Here is a 20,772-nt window from a genome sequence, read left to right as displayed (position 1 = left end):
TTTTCAGATATATTTAACATAGTTTACTTTGACTTAAAACTTTTGAAAGTTTTTCGCCTAGTTCCTTATATTTGTTGAGCATACTGTATTTCTGCATATTGACGTTGGAAGTAAATACTGTTTCTTGTCAAATATAATTCTCCAAATAACTGTCCAAAATCGCTAAAAAAAATGTAGGCTACTGTGCGTAATGGCTGTCAATTGATTGCGCGCGTCCGTTTGACCCACTATTAAATCTTTTTTTGGTTTGGTGTCAAGAAAAGGTCTTTGTTTTGACAAAGGAAGAGAAAGGCTAATGAAGGGGGTAGGGAAAGTTGAGCCGTGTTCTACGCAGTGGGTAATTGAGCACTTTGATTGACATGTGAGTGCCAAAAGGCGCAGACGCTTTCGGATTGGCCGAAGCACACTTCACAATTTCCTCTTGTTTCCCAGCTGCCATACTCCAGGCAGTTATCTTTACAGGCGGTTGTGTGAGTCAGTCCCTGCAGAAGGGAACAGAACAGCGGGGGTGCAACAAGAGGAGGCAGGAGTGGAGTTATACTGAAACCTGAAACTTTCTATTCAGAGAACATTTATCCACTGGACTCTTGGAGCGTTTCTACATTTATTTTTTCTCTTGAAGCAGGTCTGTTCTATTCTATACTGAAAGCTCCAGTGAGTTGCATTTTACTTTTATCCTGTAGACTCTCCTCTGTTGTGAACAATGAGGTCCATTGAACCTTTGTGCCGTTGGAGAATCATCCCCCTGGCTTTGACCATGGCAGTGGTGTCTACGAGCAGAGCCTCTGAGTATGAATACCTGAGCTGGAAATCGGACTTGTACAATGGTGGTCGCAGCTATGGCAAGCCTCCTCAATGTGTGGATATCCCAGAGGACCTGAGGCTGTGCCACAATGTGGGCTACAACCAGATGCTGCTGCCTAACCTACTGGAGCATGAGACTATGGCTGAGGTGAAGCAGCAGGCGGGCAGCTGGGTGCCCCTGGTGCATAAGAGCTGCCACCCGGGTACCCAGGTGTTCCTCTGCTCCCTGTTTGCCCCAGTGTGCCTGGAGCGTCCCATATACCCCTGCCGCTGGCTGTGTGAGGCTGTACGAGATGGCTGCACCCCTATCATGGAGTCCTTCGGCTTCCCCTGGCCTGAGATGCTCACCTGTGACAAGTTTCCCCAGGATGACGTGTGCATTGCCATGACTGCACCCAACGCCACTGAAGCTACCAAGCCCACAGGTAAGGCTATACCTACTTACCTACCTACCTACCTACCAGCAGGCATCATGCCTGTCATCATGTCTATATATATATAATTACATATAAAATCCCTATGTGATTTATAAGATCTCTCAGCCTGGTACCAGATCTGAAACTGTGCCATTGCTTGGCATAATGCTTAAATAACTGAGGTGTTGGCTAGGAGTTTGTAAGCTGTATTGTTCAACTGACATTACATTCTTCACTTGGAAGCAGTTTTTATTATGATTTATTTTCAATTGTATAAACATTTTTGAATCAATTTTGTGAATAAACCATGATAATCTGTAATAAGCATTATCAAATATCTGGATTGGGGAACACAAACTAATGTGAACACCATATAGCTGCAGTACTTGACTGAGAACACTCAGTCACTGCTTTGAAAAAGTGTGAGAATCAACACCCATGCAGTAGGCAGCAGATTGTTGTTTCAGGGGTTAAAATATGTTTGTTGATTTCAAACCTCATGCAAACGACCATTCACAACCTTTTGGGATCATTTTTCCCATGACTGCTTAGATTATTTCTCGATTCGATTATCTCAAAGAATATAAGAGTGAGATAGTAAAGCATTTACTTCGTTAGTTCAGAGCAATATACGCTTCTGTCTTTACCAAGAGATAACCTCTCTTTCGAGCAAATGTTAAGTTGCTCGCTATTGACAAACAAGTTATATTGTAAAACTCCTTAACAGATGGTAGCAATGAATTTCAAGGTGTTTGTTGAATACTGGGAGTCCAGCCAAATAACTGATACATCTATTAATAACCACCTCTCAATTACTGACCTCTTCCTTTAGAACTCCCAAGAAAGGTGCATAGGGCAATTCCACGGTAACAGAGTGAGTGATGCTGAGACCCCAATTTTTCACTTTATAATGTATGTTAAACAAAAACCAATGATTGCAAAGTTAAACAATCCTAGGGACTACTTTTAACAATTTCAACAGAACATTTGACAAAAACACATTTATGGCCTAAACTCACCAAAAGTGAGTGTGTCATTTATTTTAGAATGCATTGTTTTGAATTGTAATGACCCAGCTGGGCAGGCAGGCGATTGGTTGTCTTTACCATACTGTACATGCTACAGTGCCTTGCAAAAGTATTCATCCCCTTTGGCGTTTTTCCTATTTTGTTGTATTACAACCTATACTTTAAATTGTCTTTTCATTTGGATTGCATGTAATGGACATACACAAAATAGTCCAAATTGGTGACGTGAAATGAAAAAAATAAAAAGCAGAAAAGTGGTGTGTGCGTATGTATTCACCGCCTTTGCTATGAAGCCCCTAAATAAGATCTGGTGCACCCAAATACCTTCGGGAAGTCACAACATTGCACACAGGTGGATTTAAGTGTCACATGATCTGTCACATGATCTCAGTGCATATATAGACCTGTTCTGAAAGGCCCCAGAGTCTGCAACACCAGTAAGCAAGGGGCACCACCAAGCAAGCGGCACCATGAAGACCAAGGAGCTCTCCAAACAGGTCAGGGACAAAGTTGTGGAGAAGTACAGATCAGGGTTGGATTATACAAAAATACAGAACTTTGAACATCCCACAGAGCACCATTAAATCCATTCTAAAAAAAATTGAAAGAATATGGCACCACAACAAACTTGCCAAGAGAGGGCCACAAACCAAAACTCACAGACCAGGCAAGGAGGGCATTAATCAGAGAGGCAACAACGAGACCAAAGCTAACCCAGAAGGAGCTGCAAAGCTCCACAGTGGAGATTGGAGTATCTGTCCATATGACCAGTTTAAGCCGTACACTCCACAGAGGTGGGCTTTACAGAAGAGTGGCCAGAAAAAAACCATGGCTTAAAGAAGAAAAATAAGCAAGCACATTTGGTGTTCACCAAAAGGCATGTGGGAGACTCCCCAAACATATGGAAGAAGGTACTCTGGTCAGATGAGACACAAATTTAGCTTTTTGGCTAACAAGGAAAATGCTATGTCTGGCGCAAACCCAACACCTCATCACCCTGAGAACACCATGCCCACAGTGAAGCATGGTGGTGGCAGCATCATGCTGCGGGGATGTTTTTCATCGGCAGGGACTGGGAACCTGGTCAGAATTCAAGGAATTATAGATGGCGCTAAGTACGGGGAAATTCTTGAGGGAAACCTGTTTCAGTCTTCCAGAGATTTGAGACTGGAACGGAGGTTCACCTTCCAGCAGGACAATGACTCTAAACATACTGCTAAAGCAACACTCAAGTGGTTTAAGGGGAAACATTTCAATTTCTTGGAATGGCCTAGTTAAAGTCCAGACCTCAATCGAGAATTGAGAATCTGACTGAGAATCTGTGGTATGAATTAAAGATTGCTCTACTCCAGCGTAACCCATCCAACTTGAAGGAGCTGGAGCAGTTTTGCCTTGAAGAATGGGCAAAAATCCCAGTGGCTAGATGTGCCAAGCTTTTAGAGACATACCCCAAGAGACTTGCAGCTGTAATTGCTGCAAAAGGTGGCTCTACAAAGTATTGACTTTGGGGAGGTGAATATTTATGCACGCTCAAGTTTTTTAGTTTTTTGTCTTATTTCTTGTTTGTTTCACAACAGAACATATTTTGCATCTTCAAAGTGTTAGGCATGTTGTGTGAATGAAACGATACAACCCCCTCAAAAATAAATTTTAATTCCAGGTTGTAAGGCAACAAAATGGGAAAAATGCCAAGGTTTACTTACTGTCGCAAGCCACTGTAAATTAGACTAATTCATTCACTTATGGAAACACAACATCACTATAAAGAAAGATGATTGGAGATATGGACTATCCATACAGTCACTGCTCTGCCTGTCCCGTCCTTTCCACCGCCTCGCTCTGTTTGCTCTGCCCGCCCACTTCTGGTGAAGAGTAGTGCAGATGCAAAGCTTGGTAACAGAACGACAGTTTGTGCTGTTTGTGCTGTCATTCTGTTACCAAGTAAATGTGTTTTTGTCAAATAGTCAGTAGAAATTATTAAAAGTAGTCATTGTGCAAATAGTTGTATGGTTTGTTTAACTTTGTAATCATGGTTTTTGTTTGACATACATTTTAACATGAAGAATCTGAGTCTCGGCATCACGTTGTTAATGTGGAATTACCCTATAGCTTAATTTGATGAGCAGATACAGTGGTATTTCTAAGAGTGAATACCAGAGGGCCACGATGAGAGATAAAAAAAAAATGAAAAACAGGCCATGTCAATTTCGCTAATGTAATAAACGGTGTTTCAAGGCTACAGTGAACTCCAAAAGACCTCAGACCCATGCTGCCTTTCTGTCTAGGGCTCTGGTCAAAAGTAGTGCTCTATAAAGGGAAATGAGTGCCATTTGGGATGCAGCTTCAGTGGTCAAAATGACAAAATTTACCCAACAGCTTGGTAGTAACAATGGTTTAGATATGTTTTGTAAACAAACAAAACAAAAATCACGAAATTACAACAGAAATCAATGCTACAGAAGGCCTTTCACAATGAAAGGACAAATTGTGTCTACAATTCTTGTTCCTGCCATGGGTTGTAGTATTTTATTGCCATACCAGTGTCCCTGGCAGGAATCTGGATGAGTTGGAAATTCTGCTCTGCTCTTTAACTAGAGGTGTCCCAGAGAAGGGGAAGTACAACCACCTCATCCAGAGTTGCTCATAAATTAAAAGGGACTTTCCATCATCAACCTCCTTACGTTTTGATCTACATTGTATAACATATGCATGCTGCAAAACAGTGTTAGCTTAGTGTTCAAACATTTCCTCCATTCTGAACATGAATGACTTGTCTTACAGCAGGATTACATTGATATGGTGACTGGTGACTTAACAGTCCAGCACCCGATGAAGAGGTCTTTCTCACTCCATGGTGCTGCAGTTACACAGCACTTACTGTATATCTGAGGTAGTCCCTCTGCTACTGGGACGTGTTGGGTTGAGGGGGGGTCCAACATGGTGGTGTTTGTGGAGCCAACATGGTGGTGTGTGTGCTGTTTGGGCAGTAGCCCAGCAGCCTGAGAAAGGTCTCCTGTTGGAGCTTTGGGACCACACAGAGATCCACAATGTGTGTCACAAAGACTCTCGTCAAAAGTAGTGCACTACATATGGAATAAGGTGCCATTTGGAACGCATGCCCCTACGTTGACGACTTTTTGCAAATCCAATTAGTTTTCCACGTTTATTCAACGTCATCATTGAGTTTTTTCTCTTGAAATTATGTGGAAACAACATTGATTCAACCAGGTTTTGCCCAGTGGGTCATGTATTTTATTTAAAGAGCCTCTCCACTGCTGCTGAACATGTATGAAGCAAGCAGTAATTGATTTAGAGTAGAAACAAGATGAAATAGAAAATAGTGACTCTCTGACTCTGTAAACAGTGCCTGTTCTCACAAGCTCTTTCCACCTGGGTGTAACTTTCACAAGGTTCTGTCAAACACACATCATGGACAACTAGCAATCACAACAAAACAGAATACGTGCGTGTTAATATGTATTGATTTATATTTCACCATCTGTTCATTTGTTTAGAGTTTAGATGTTAAACCTTGCAGCCTTCCAAATGTTGTTTGAGAAAGAACAGAACAGTTATTATCAGAAAATTCATGAACATCACTTGACAAAGACACTATCCATAGTTGTTACACTATATAGTCACAATCGTTCATTGTTTTAAATCATAATGTCAAAATATTCTAAACATTTCATGTGTAACTTGGCTCCTGTAACTGAAAATAAATATCGAACCCTGAGTGGAAGATTTTCCAGCTTCATTCAGTCATCTCTCCATCTGCACAGTCAGTGCATACAGTGGAAAGAAAGACTATAAGAAAGACTCTATTTCCCTTTGGAAATACCAGGATTTCTGCATAAACTGGTCATAAAATTCGATCTGATCTTCGCCTAGGTCACAACAATAGACAAACACAGTCTACTTAAACTAATAACACACAAACAATGATACGTTTTCATGTCTTTATTGAACACACCGTGTAAACATTCACAGTGCAGGGTCGAAAAAGTATGTGAACCCTTGGATTTAATAACTGCTTGACCCTCCTTTGTCGGCAATAACCTCAACCAAACGTTTTCTGTAGTTGCAGATCAGGCCTTCACAATGGTCAGGAGGAATTTTGGACCATTCCTCTTTACAAAACTGTTTCAGTTCAGCAATATTCTTAGAATGTCTAGTGTGAACTGCTCTCTTGAGGTCATGCCACAGCATCTCAATTGGGTTGAGGTCAGGACTCTGACTGGGCCACTCGAGAAGGCATATTTTCTTCTGTTGAAGCCATTCTGTTGTTGATTTACTTCTGTGTTTTGGGTCGTTGTCCTGTTGCATCACCCAACTTCTGATAAGCTTCAATTGGCGGACAGATAGCCTAACATTCTCCTGAAAAATGTCTTAATAAACTTGGGAATTCCTTTTTCCGTCAGAGGTTGGCAAGCTGTCCAGGCCCTGAGGAAGCAAAGCAGCCCCAAACCATGATGCTCCCTCCACCATACTTTACAGTTAGGATGAGGTTTTGATGGTGGTGTGCTGTTCATTTTTTTCTCCACACATAGTGTTGTATGTTCCTTCCAAACAACTCAACTGTAGTTTCATCTGTCCACAGAATATTTTGACAGTAGCACTGTGGAACATCTAGGTGCACCTTTGCAAACTTCAGATGTGCAGCAATGTTTTTGTTTCATGGGAGGGTCCCATGAACACCATTCTTGTTTAGTGTTTTACGTATCGTAGACAGACAGAGTCAACAGAGATGTTAGGATGTTCAATAAATATCTGTAAGTCTTTAGCAGACACTCTAGGATTTTTCTTAGCCTCTTTGAGCATTCTGCACTGTGCTCTTGCAGATCGTTGCAGGACGGCCACTCCTAGGGAGAACAGCAACAGTGCTGAGCTTTTTATCTTACCGTGGACTGATGAACATCAAGGCTTTTAGATATACTTTTGTAACCCTTTCCAGTTTTATGCAGGTCAACAATGCTTAATCTTAGGTCTTCTGAGATTTATTTTGTTCGAGGCATGGTTCACATCAGGCAATGCTTCAAGTGAACAGCAAACTCAAATTTTGTGATTTTTTTTATAGGGAAAGGCAACTCTAACCAACATCTCCAATCTCGTCTCATTGATTGGACTCCAGGTTAGCTGGCTCCTTACTCCAATTAGCTGTTGGAGAAGTCATTAGATTAGGGGTTCACATACTTTTTTCAACCTACACTGTTGAATGTTTAAATTATGTATTCAATGTAGACAAGAAAAATACAATAATTTGTGTGTTATTAGTTTAAGCACACTATGTTTGTCTATTACCGTGACTGAGATTCAGATCAGATAAAATTTGATGCCCAATTTATAGAAAAATCCGGGTAATTCCAAAGGGTTCACAGACTTTTTCTTCAGAATCTGTTCTGACAGTGATTAATAAGGCCTAATCTTCCTTAAAAGTCTCAAGTAACAGGGAATGTGTATGTACAGTTGAAGTCGGAAGTTCACATACACCTTAGCCAAATATATTTAAACTCAGTTTTTCACAATTCCTGACATTTAATCCTAATAAAATGTCCATGTCTTAGATCAGTTAGGATCACCATTTTATTTTAAGAATGTTAAATGTCAGAATAATAGTAGAGAGTGATTTATTTCAGCTTTAATTTCTTTCATCACATTCCCAGTGGGTCAGAAGTTTACATACACTCAGTTTGTATTTGGTAGCATTGCATTTAAATTGTTTAACTTGGGTCAAACGTTTTGGGTAGCCTTCCACAAGCTTCCCACAATAAGTTGGGTGAATTTTGTCCCACTCCTCCTGACAGAGCTGCTGTAACTGAGTCAGGTTTGTAGGCCTCCTTGCTCGCAAACGCTTTTTCAGTTCTGCCCACACATTTTCTATAGGATTGAGGTCAGGGCTTTGTGATGGCCACTCCAATACTTTGACTTTGTTGTCCTTAAACGATTTTGCCACAACTTTGGAAGTATGCTAGGGGTCATTGTCCATTTGGAAGACCCATTTGCAACCAAGCTTTAACTTCATGACTGATGTCTTGAGATGTTGCTTCAATATATCCACATAATTTTCCTACCTTATGATGCCATCTATTTTGTGAAGTGCACCAGTCTGCCACCACCGTGCTTCACGGTTGGGATGGTGTTCTTCTGCTTGCAAGCTTCCCCCTTTTTCCTCCAAACATAACAATGGTTATTATGGCCAAACAGTTCTATTTTTGTTTCATCAGACCAGAGGACATTTCTCCAGAAAGTACAATCTTTGTCCCCATGTGCAGTTGCAAACCGTAGTCTGGCTTTTTTATGGCGGTTTTGGAGCATTGGCTTCTTCCTTGATGAGCGGCCTTTCAGGTTATGTCAATATAGGACTCGTTTTACTGTGGATATATATATATACTTTTGTACCTGTTTACTCCAGCATCTTCACAAGGTCCTTTGCTGTTGTTCTGGGATTGCAATTTTCGCACCAAAGTATGTTCATCTCTAGGAGACAGAACGCGTCTCCTTCCTGAGTGGTATGACGGCTGTGTGGTCCCATGGTGTTTCTACTTGCGTACTATTGTTTGAACAGATGAACATGATACCTTCAGGCTTTTGGAAATTGTTCCCAGGGGTGAAAGAGACTTGTGAGGTCTACAATTTTTTTCTGAGGTCTTGGCTGATTTCTTTTGATTTTCCCATGATGTCAAGCAAAGAGGCACCGAGTTTGAAGGTATGCCTTGAAATACATCCACAGGTACATCTCCAATAGGCTAATTGACATAATTTCAGTCAATCAGAAGCTTCTAAAGCCATGACATAATTTTGTGGAATTTTCCAAGCTGTTTAAAGGCACAGTCAACTTAGTGAATGTTAACTTCTGTCCCCCTGGAATTGTGATATAGTGAATTATAAGTGAAATAATCTGTCTGTAAACATTTAAACAATTTTTTTACTTGTGCCTCTCCTTGTTCCTCTCCTTGGTGCCTCTCCTTGTTCGGGCGGCGTTCGGCGGTCGTCGTCACCAGCTTTCTAGCTGCCACCGATCCACGTTTCTTTTTCCATTTGTTATGTCTTGTACACACTTGGTTACCATTACGTTACTATTATTTCCCTATTTAACCCTCTGGTTTCCATTATGTTTTGTGCGTGATTGTTCCTGGTTTTGTGTTAGTCTTTTGTGTTGGGGTTTGTTATCCCTGCGTGGATTTATTGGCTGTTTATTTTTCTGAGTAAAGTACATTATTTTAGGCCAGTTTTATTTCTTCTTTAATCAGGACAACAGTTTTCAGCTGTGCTAACATAATTGCAAAAGGGTTTTCTAATGATCAATTAGCCTTTTAAAATAATAAACTTGGATTAGCTAACACAATGTGACATTGCTGATAATGGGCCTCTGTTTGCCTATGCAGATATTCCATTACAAATCAGCCGTTTCCAGGTGCAATAGTCATTTACAACATTAACAATGTCTACACTGTATTTCTGATCAATTTGATGTCATTTTAATGGACAAAAAAAATGTGGGTTTCTTTTAAAACAAGAACATTTCTAAGTGACCCCAAACTTTTGAACTGTACTGTAGGTGTTTACATAAGATTTTGTCTGCAAGACTGATGTGAAGCACAGGCAGGGAGATAGGTGGTAAAACAGTGTTACTACCATGGGAAATGAGCTGATGTTGAAGTAAATAGAGGTGTGAACAATGCTTGGGTCTGTTAGGGATTCAGTTGTATTGCCTGACAGCTGTTTGAATTGGTAGGTATTCTAGAAATCCTGTTTTGAGGATACTGGATTTCCTGCTGATCCTTTCAGTCTTGTTCCATTTTCTTCAGAGCTATGTTAACTGGTAGATTACTGTGTCAGTGCTACATGTCTTACCCTCTAAATAGACTGTCTCTCCTCCCTCCTTTTCACAGGTTATTCCCCCATATGTCCCCCATGTGACAATGAAATGAAAACAGACATCATTCTAGAGCACATGTGTGCCAGCGAGTTTGGTAAGCTTCTCCTAACCCTAACACTACCATTTACATACCGATGATACACATGCACACACACGTTTTGTCATGACATGTTTTCCTATGGGCTACCATACCTGTGGATCATGTTTGCCAACACCACAGGATAGTAGCCTATACACCTGGAACCACATACAGTAGGCTACAGCAGTATGTTTATCCTTACAGCTCTGGAATATATGCCTCAGACAGACCTAATGATCCCTTCCTCCCACCCACCTTATGTCGACAAAGTACATAGTAAGATATTTACATATCAAGCTTAGAGAAGTTAAAGTGACACTCTTGGCACTAGGTTTTCTTACTTACATGCATTCCCGACTCTTGCCTTTTGCTTTATCTCTTGCTTTATCTCAGCTATAGATGATGGCCCATAGCACTGCACAGTCAACTCTTGGTATGATCTTAAAAGTGAGGTATTTAGTGGGGTTAACCAGTCTATTGGAAACAGAAGGGTTCTGAAAAGAAAAGCCAGTTAATGTAGATTAACTGTAAGAAAAACAGAAAAAGGGATCAGTTCGACATTAAGTCTCATAGAGGCTCATGGATTTAGTACCAGCTGACTGTAGATTTACAAGGTGAAGAAAATACAAACCCACCTCCTTCTACTACTCTATAGCATAAAAATGCTTTACTAGCCTAGCGATGAACGAGCATAAACATGCTTTACTAGCCTAGCGATGAACGAGCATAAACACGCTTTACTAGCCTAGCGATGAACGAGCATAAACATGCTTTACTAGCCTAGCGATGAACGAGCATAAACACGCTTTACTAGCCTAGCGATGAACGAGCATAAACATGCTTTACTAGCCTAGCGATGAACGAGCATAAACATGCTTTACTAGCCTAGCGATGAACGAGCATAAACATGCTTTACTAGCCTAGCGATGAACGAGCATAAACATGCTTTACTAGCATAGTAATGAATGAGTATAAACTTGCTTTACTAGCATAGGGATGAATGAGCATAAACATGCTTTACTAGCATAGTAATGAATGAGTATAAACTTGCTTTACTAGCCTAGCGATGAACGAGCATAAACATGCTTTACTAGCATAGTAATGAATGAGTATAAACTTGCTTTACTAGCATAGTGATGAATGAGCATAAACATGCTTTACTAGCATAGTAATGAATGAGTATAAACACGCTTTACTAGCCTAGCGATGAACGAGCATAAACATGCTTTACTAGCCTAGCGATGAACGAGCATAAACATGCTTTACTAGCATAGTGATGAATGAGTATAAACTTGCTTTACTAGCATAGTGATGAATGAGCATAAACATGCTTTACTAGCATAGTAATGAATGAGTATAAACACACTTTACTAGCTTAGTAATGAACGAGCATAAACACGCTTTACTAGCATAGTGATGAACGAGCATAAACACGCTTTACTAGCATAGTAATGAATGAGTATAAACTTGCTTTACTAGCATAGTAATGAATGAGTATAAACTTGCTTTACTAGCATAGTGATGAATGAGCATAAACATGCTTTACTAGCATAGTAATGAATGAGTATAAACTTGCTTTACTAGCATAGTGATGAATGAGCATAAACACGCTTTACTAGCATAGTAATGAATGAGTATGAACTTGCTTTACTAGCATAGTGATGAATGAGCATAAACATGCTTTACTAGCATAGTGATGAATGAGTATAAACTTGCTTTACTAGCCTAGCGATGAACGAGCGTAAACATGCTTTACGTTTCAAAGGTCCAAGCATATTTTCAGCAAAGAATAGTTTCATTTTAAAGAAGATTTGCTCAATTTCATGCTTGTTGGATGGATGGGACATTGTTGTTTTTAAAAAACTTTAATTATCGTAGAAATTATGTGGCTTTGACCAACATTTCACAGAGCCTACTCTCAGACAGTGCTCAGGGTAGTTGTTCTGTCTGAGTATTTTATTTATTTCACCTTTATTTAACCAGGTAGGCCAGTTGAGAACAAAGTTCTCATTTACAACTGCGACCTGGCCAAGATAAAGCAAAGCAGTGCGACACAAACAACAACACAGTATTACACGTGGAATAAACAAACGTACAGTCAATAACACAATAGAAAAGTCTATATACAGTGTGTGTAAATGAGGTAAGATTAGGGAGGTAAGGAAATAAATAGGCCATAGTTGCGAAATAATTACAATTTAGCAATTAACCTCTAGCGTCGAGCAATCCCGTATCCGGGAGCGTAATCATAGCCTCAAGCTCATTACCATAACGCAACGTTTCCTATTCATGAAAATCGCTAATGAAATGAAATAAATACATTGAAACACAAGCTTGGCCTTTTGTTAACAACACTGTCATCTCAGATTTTCAAAATATGCTTTTCAACCAAAGCTACACAAGTATTTGTGTAAGAGTATTGATAGCCTATAATAGCATTAAGCCTAGCATTCAGCAGGCAACATTTTCACAAAACAAGAAAAGCATTCAAATAAAATAATTTATCTTTGAAGAACTTCGGATGTTTTCAATGACGAGACTCTCAGTTAGATAGCAAATGTTCATTTTTTCCAAAAAGATTGTTTGTGTAGGAGAAATAGCTCCGTTTTGTTCATCACGTTTGGCTAAGAAAAAAACCTGAAAATGCAGTCACTACAACGCCAAACTTTTTTCCAAATTAGCTCCATAATATCGACAGAAACATGGCAAATGTTGTTTAGAATCAATCCTCAAGGTGTTTTTCACATATCTATTCGATGATAAATCATTCGTGGCAGTTGGTTTCTCTCATCAGGAGTAAACAGAAAAATACTGCAGCTGGAGATTACGCAATAATTGCGACAGAGGACACCAAGCGACCACCTGGTAGATGTAGTCTCTTATGGTCAATCTTCCAATGATATGCCTACAAATACGTCACAATGCTGCAGATACCTTGGGGAAAACGTGGAAAACGTAAGCTGACTCCTAGCTCCTCCACAGCCATATAAGGAGTCATTGCCATGAGGCGGTTTCAAAAAATGCGGCACTTCCTGATTGGATTTTTACCTGGTTTTTTTCTGTAACATCAGTTCTGTGGCACTCACAGACAATATCTTTGCAGTTTTGGAAACGTCAGAGTGTTTTCTTTCCAAAGCTGTCAATTATATGCATAGTCGAGCATCTTTTCGTGACAAAATATCTTGTTTAAAACGGGAACGTTTTTCATCCAAAAATGTAACTAGCGCCCCCTATATCCAAGAAGTTAAACACTGGAGTGACAGATGTGCAGAAGATGAATGTGCAAGTAGAGATACTGGGGTGCAAAGGAACAAAAAAATAAATAACAATATGGGGATGAGGTAGTTGGGCTATGTACAGGTGCAATGATCTGTAAGCTGCTCTGACAGCTGATGCTTAAAGTTAGTGAGGGAGATATGAGTATCTAGCATCAGTAATTTTTGCAATTCGTTCCAGTCATTGGCAGCAGAGAACTGGAAGGAAAGGCGGCCAAAGGAGGAATTGGCTTTGGGGGTGACCAGTGATATATACCTGCTGGAGCACATGCTACCGTTGGGTGATGCTATGGTGACCAGTGAGCTGAGATAAGGCAGGCTTTTATTGAGAAAGTACAGTTAAACTTGTTTTCTTGCTCATACAACTGATGCTTAATTCTCATAGCTTTACATATGTATTACCACAGTTATGACTTGCCTAGTTAAATAAAGGTTAAATAAAAATAAATAAAAACATTTAAAGGCTAATATTCTGTAACTATCGAATTGTGGCCCTAAAGTCTTTATTTGGCAGGTATTTAAAGCTGTAAATCGGTATGTTTGTTTTGCTGTCTGGTATTCTGGAGGTGTCCGCAGGGTTGTACTTTAAAGTTGAATTCCTATTGGTCCATATCACAGACTGTCTGATGTCACATGGGACTGATGTCACATGTATGGCCATGTCTTTATGCCATTCTATCCACAGGGTGTCAATGCAGAAAAGCAACAGCTGTTGGAATGTTTTGTTTTTGAATGTAATTAAAATGCATTGATAGGTTCTCGCATGCAGGGACACTGTAAATTCAACCCACCTTGAGACTCTGATTGTGTGCAGTGAGAATGTGCACAAGTTTACAGGATGCTGTGCCTTATTTTTTATTGCTTGTAGCTGGCCTCTCGCATTTTTGGTGGTTTCCAAATCAATTCCAAGCAGCAGACGTTGGGAAGACAGACTTTGTGCATTAAAAACAAGTTTTCTTTCAGAGTGGTTCTCAGGAACAGCTAATACAAAGTTAGGTCTATTAAATGAAGTGTCCCATTGTTACACTGCAATGATTGGCCTCACTTTTCTGTCCTCAGAAACCCTCCCTGGTTTGCCAAGAGAGAGTGGCACATTAATGGTCTGTTTCATCTATGATTAAGATAGATTTTGTTTTGATTTCTTGTCATAATCTCTTTAACGCTTGATGCCTGAGCTTATCCAGGCAGACTGAGCATGGCCGCTGACAATGGCGGTTAAATGAGACTGTTATTGCATCCATGAGACGTAATCACAGCAGGAGTGGCCCACAAAGGGAGAGTCCCAACTCCCATGAGAAAAAACAGGGCTTATGTCCCAAATGGCTCACTATTCCCTATAAAGTGCACTACTTTTGACCAGGGCCCAAAAGGCTCTGTTAAAAAGTAGTGCACTATGTAGGTAATAGGGTGACATTTGGGTCACTGTCAGGAGCTGATGAGCTGATCTTCTTGCAGTGTGGCAATGCCATGGGCTATATGGTGGTTAGTTTACTTTGCTTTGCTCTACCGGTTGGGCAACATGTAAACAAGCAATGTTTATGCTCCCTAGAGATGTTCTAATTGACTAAAGAAATGAGAAAGCAGGCTTCTAAGATGGCTGCTACAGGTTAATCAATAATGTAAGCAGTAACCTATGGTTTTAGCTTGATTAAACTTCTGGAGGGACAAACATTAGGTCATGTTTTTTTTAAAGCATTAACATTGTGCAGATTTAGATGATTTTCATTATAATTTGTCTGACGTGATGTTCCTCCGAACTGGCTTGAGCCCTTCTTATTTTGCCCTAAAACTGATGCAAGGTTGGGCTTGACTCGAAAACAACTATTTATTATATGGTGTGAAAGATCTGTCATACATTTTTGTCCGAGGAGGGAGATATGAGTAAAATGTGGAAGCAATTAGGACATGATTTGATCTGTTTTGACCTCAACAAAGCATCTGGTCATGTCAGTCGTGACTTGTGAGCCAATCTATTATTACGCTTTCATCAAGCCACTTTTGGTCAGACCAAAATGGATAAGAGGGAGGGATAGCTTATAATAGACACCAATTGATAAGTTAAGTGCACTACTCTAGTCTTTCACTATGAAATATCCTGCCTGCCTGGCAAGCAAGGGATGCTGAATGTAACACTTTTTATCACTACTATTCACATAAAGGGTACATGTATATACCCATATATTTACAGGTACTGTAGAGACCACAGCATAACCTTAGGCCTGGTATAGGTACATTTTGAATAACTTCAGACTGTGTAGTTGATAGGTTACCTCAGTCAGGGCAGCAAGCTGGAGGAATCTGAGACTTACATCGAGGTCAGTTTTATTAATCTGCATGGACTAATCATGTCAAAAAAATGCCTCTGCTGGCACAGAATGAGCATTTTTGCTCACTGAAACACTCAGTTCCTGGAAACATCTCACTGCGAAAGGTCTGTTCTCATTTAACATGAAAGTTAAGTGTGAACGAGAGGCTTATTAATATTGTGTGCCATTGTTTGAAGTCATGAATAATTGCCTCCTTCCAATCTCACAATCAGTTTTGACATTCTCAGGAGAATTTATCTTGATGAAGTTGGAGTATTTTGAGATGAGGCAAGAGTTGTTTTATGCTTTGTGGTTGGATACAAGACAATCTGGCAGAGGAAGAATACATGTGTTTGAAAAAGTAATGGAGGAATAGATAAATTAAATGTAAAAAATGTAAGTAGAAGGGGATGTTTCTTGAAGGTCTGTGTGACCATGCTGTATGTACTATAATATATGCCATTTAGCAGTGACTTGAGTAGGGACCGCAGTTTGCCTGAGTAACTGAACTGCATTTTCAGCTCCAATTGAAGAGTGAAGATGCAAAGACAAACAAAAAAATCAACAGTTCAGTTAACCAATGTTACGTGTTGGTGACCATGATCAACCATGAGGAAGATAACAATCTAGCTAGCATGAACCTACAGTGCATTCGGAAAGCATTCAGACCCCTTGACTTTTTCCACATTTTTCTAGGTTACAGCCTTATTCTGAAATGGATTAAAGTGTTTTTCCCCTCATCAATGTACACACAATACCCCATAATGACAAAGCGAAAACTGTTTTTTATACATTTCTGCATATGCATAAAAAACTGAAAAAGCACATTTTACATAAGTACTCAGACCCTTTACTTAGTACTATATTAAAGCACCTTTGGCAGCGATTACAACCTCGAGTCTTCTTGGGAATGACGCTACAAGCTTGCCACACCTGTATTTGGGGAGTTTCTCCCATTCTTCTCTGCAGATCCTCTCAAGCTCTGTCAGGTTGGATGGGGAGCATCGCTCCACAGCTATTTTCAGGTCTCTCCAGAGATATTTGATCGGGTTCAAGTCCGGGTTCTGGCTTGGCCACTCAAGGACATTCAGAGACTTGTCCCGAAGCCACTCTTGCATTGTCTTGGCTGTGTGCTAAGGGTCGTTGTCCTGTTGGAAGATGAACCTTTGCCCCCAGTCTGAGGTCCTGAGCTCTCTGGAGCAGGTTTTCATCAAGTATCTCTCTGTACTTTGCTCTGTTCATCTTTCCCTTGATCGTGACTAGTCTCCCAGTCCCTGACACTGAAAAACATTCCCACGGCATGATGTTGCCACCACCATGCTTCACCGTAGGGATGGTGCCAGGTTTCGTGACGCTTGGTCACGCTTGGCATTCAGGCCATAGAGTTCAATCTTGGTTTCATCGGACCAGAGAATAATGCTTCTCATGGTCTGAGAGTCCTTTAGCAGACTGTTGTGCCTTTTTACTGAGGAGTGGCTTCCTTCTGGCCACTCTACCGGAAAGGCCTGATTGGTGGAGAGCTGCAGATATGGTTGTCCTTCTGGAAGGTTCTCCCATCTCCACAGAGGAACTCTGGTGTCTTGTCAGAGTGACCCTTGGGTCATTGTCACCTCCATGACCAAGGCCCGTCTCCCTTGATTGCTCAGTTTGGCCGAGCTGCCAACTCTAGAAAGAGTCTTGGTGGTTCCAAACTTTTTCAATTTAAGACTGATGGAGACCACTGTGTTCTTGGGGACCTTCAATACTGCAGACATTTCTTGGTTCCCTTCCCCAGATCAGTGTCTCGACACAACCCTGTCTCGGCACTCTAGGGACAATTCCTTCAACCTCATGGCTTGGTTTTTGCTCTTACATGCACTGTCAACTGTAGCACCTTATATAGACAGGAGTGTGCCTTTCCAAATTATGTCCAATCAGTTGAATTTACCACAGGTGGACTCCAATCAAGTTGTAAAAACATCTCAATGATGATCAAGGGAAACAGCATGCACCTGAGCTCAATTTAGAGTCTCATAGCAAAGGGTCTGAATACTCATCTAAATAAGTTATTTCAGTTTAAATTTTTTTAAATAAATTTGCAAACATTTATAAAAAAACGATTTTACATTGTCATTATGGGGTATTGTGTGTAGATTGATAATACTTTTTTTTCATAAATTTTAGAATAAGGCTGTAACGTAAGAAAATGCACTATATATACATTTTACGGAAACAGTATATTTTACATTAGTTATCTTGTCATTTTTAGTTCAACTCCACTTAACCCCTCTCATCTACATGTATCTCTGAACACCAACCAGTTTTGATTTCATGAATCTGTTTCTTAACAGAGTAATTGGTGCTTTCTGACCTGCTGATGGTTTTATGGTACATCCAACTCAACACTTTCTCCCCACTGTGATTTATCTCCATAGTTAATCTGTTATTACTGCAGCTCTTTGTTACAGTGACAGAACACTTCAATTCAAACCCACCCTGCTCTACTTCAGACAGATACTTTCTCTCTGGTGGTATAGGCAATTGCACCATCCATCCCTCCCCATTCTAATGCGTTAAATAAAAGTGCAACAGCCCTGGCCCTGCTATAAACTGATTACATAGGTTGCTTCCCAAATGGCACCTTGTTCCCTATATAGTACACTACTTATGACCAGGGAACATGGTGCACTACTTTTGACCAGGCTTCTATTATGTAGGGAATAGGTTGCCATTTGGGACGCATACATTGGGTCATGGGGGCAGACAGGTTCCATGGTTGTGAATGTGCCAGAGCTGTGTTATTCCATTGTTGTTTTCCTGCTGGGTTTATGACACCATCTGAGCTGGCTGAAAGCCTGTCTTGCTTTCTAAACCAGGAGAGGAAATCAGGTTGAGTTTCGGAGACAAAGGTTGCAGCCTAGATGTCCACAAAATGTAAAGCATTGCCTGATTGATGGAGAGAGTTTGATTGCTCTGAATTTGTCCAAACCTGTAACCTCTGACAGATGGAGATGATGTTGAATATAGAATGACAGTTGAAGCTTGCTGTTTTTGCATTATTTCCGATTTTCGCCCTGGTAACATTGAAAGGAATATTGTGAAATGATTATAACTCTAGTGTCAGATGATAGTTTGGTGAGAACAGTTTTCCAAAACACATGCCCAGAATGTGTTAGATTAACTTCTAGTTTAACTGCCCCGAAGGCACAACTCATCAATGGCTGAGCCTTAACAGTTAAAACATTAAATGCCATAGCCAGCTGGTCAGTCACTGTACACTTTGGCTGGAAGGGAGATTATGCACACAAACAACCAAGATGCAAAGAAAGTTCAGCTGGATCCAGTTTGAGCTGGATTTATCCAGATAAAGTGGTTTCAGGGATGGCATAGAAATTATTTTATGACTCGCTAATTATGAAAGCTGGCCATTTTGGTTTCATTTAACACTAAGCCTCTTCACAGAGACTTTTCAGGGACCATAGATGGTTGATGAAGGTCCTAACCCCTACCATAGGCACTGTTAATACCTGGAAAACCACTGTGACTCTCCTTTTTCTGGCAATGGAAGATAGAGGGTGTAAGAATGGAAAGATAGGGGGTGTAATTTCGGGAAGCAAGTTCAGGGAGTGAATCATTTAATAAAAGAACAAAACATAATACAAAACAAGAAACACGAACAACGCACAGACATGAAACTGAAACAGAAACCATAACGCCTGGGGAAGGAACCAAAGGGTGCGACATAAATAGGGCAGGTAATCAAGGAATCAAGGAGGTGATGGAGTCCAGGTGAGTGTCATGAGGCATGTGACGATGGTGACAGGTGTGCGCAATAATCAGCAGCCTGGTGATCTAGAGGCCAAAGAGGGAGCACACGTGACAGTACCCCCTCCCTGACGCGCGGCTCCAGCCACAGGACGCCGACCAAAATGACAATGGGGATGATGGAGATCAGGAGTGGACGGGTCACCTCTGCTGAGGCGCGGGAACCTGTCGATCCGGCGGAGGTGTGGGAGCATGGCGACCTAGAGTTTCAGAGAGAGAGAGCATACGTGACAGTACCCCCTTTCCGGCACGCGGCTCCAGCCGCAGGACGCCAACCAAAGGGATGATCCCGGGGATCAGGAGTGGACCGGTCGCCTCCACTGAGGCACAGAAACCTGACAAACCGGCTGAGGCATGAGAGCCTGATAAGCCGGCTGAAAACTCCCCAGTTGCTTCGACCGAGGAACGGGAACCAGCTCACCCAGCAGAGGCACGGGAGCCTGTCGAGCCCGCTGAGGCATGGGAGCCTGTCGAGCCCGCTGAGGCCTCCGTGGTAGCTCCGGTACTGATAGACGGACCCGACATCACCTCCAAACAAACAACACTCCCTGATGCTTCCCTTTGGTGAGGCATTATTCTGTAACGTTGTGCTGGGAGTCGGGAAGCAAGTTCAGGGAGTGAATAATTTAATAAAAGAATGAAACATAGCACAAAACACGGACAACACACAGACATGAAACTGAAACAGAAACAATGGGCGCGGGAACCTGTCGATCCGGCTGAGGTGCGTGAGCATTGCGACCTAGAGTGCCGGAGAGAGAGCATACGCGAAGGGGGCAATAGATGAACCCTCAGTCCTGGTAGTGTTAGTTCATGTAGAGGCCTATTCAGAGTTCTGATATTCACTGTGTCCAAAACCTTAAGGACACCTAATGTTGAGTTGCTCTCAGAACAGCCTCAATTCGTTGGCATATGGAATCTACAAGGTGTCAAACACTCCACAGGGATGTTGGCCCATGTTGACTCCAATGCTTCCCACAGTTGTGTCAAGTTGGCTGGATGTCCTTTGCGTGGGTGATGGACCATGCTTGATGCACACAGGAAACTGTTGAACATGAAAAGCCCAGCAGCATTTCAGTCCTTTACAACAAACCAGTGCACCTACTGCCATGCCCTGTTCAAAGGAACTTAAAATATTTTGTCTTTTCCATTTACCCTCTGAATGGCAACATACACAATCC

The 20,772-nt window shown here is 41.1% G+C and overlaps 1 protein-coding gene across 1 annotated transcript in view; it reads left to right on the top strand.

The window, feature by feature from the left end:
• The first annotated feature begins 432 nt into the window (after positions 1-432).
• The window catches only part of LOC110536277 (secreted frizzled-related protein 1), a 34,192-nt gene continuing 13,852 nt past the window's right edge, over positions 433-20,772 (top strand). The window contains exons 1-2 of the mRNA XM_021621974.2: positions 433-1,229; positions 10,141-10,221. Coding sequence (XP_021477649.1) covers positions 704-1,229; positions 10,141-10,221 — 607 coding nt within the window. The 5' untranslated portion in view covers positions 433-703. The remainder of the gene's footprint in view (positions 1,230-10,140; positions 10,222-20,772) is intronic.

This window comes from Oncorhynchus mykiss, chromosome 11, assembly GCF_013265735.2.
Source record: "Oncorhynchus mykiss isolate Arlee chromosome 11, USDA_OmykA_1.1, whole genome shotgun sequence".
In the NCBI taxonomy this organism is placed as follows: domain Eukaryota; kingdom Metazoa; phylum Chordata; class Actinopteri; order Salmoniformes; family Salmonidae; genus Oncorhynchus; species Oncorhynchus mykiss.
Note: the sequence above shows the minus strand (reverse complement) of the source record. Positions and strands in the feature narration are given on the sequence as shown.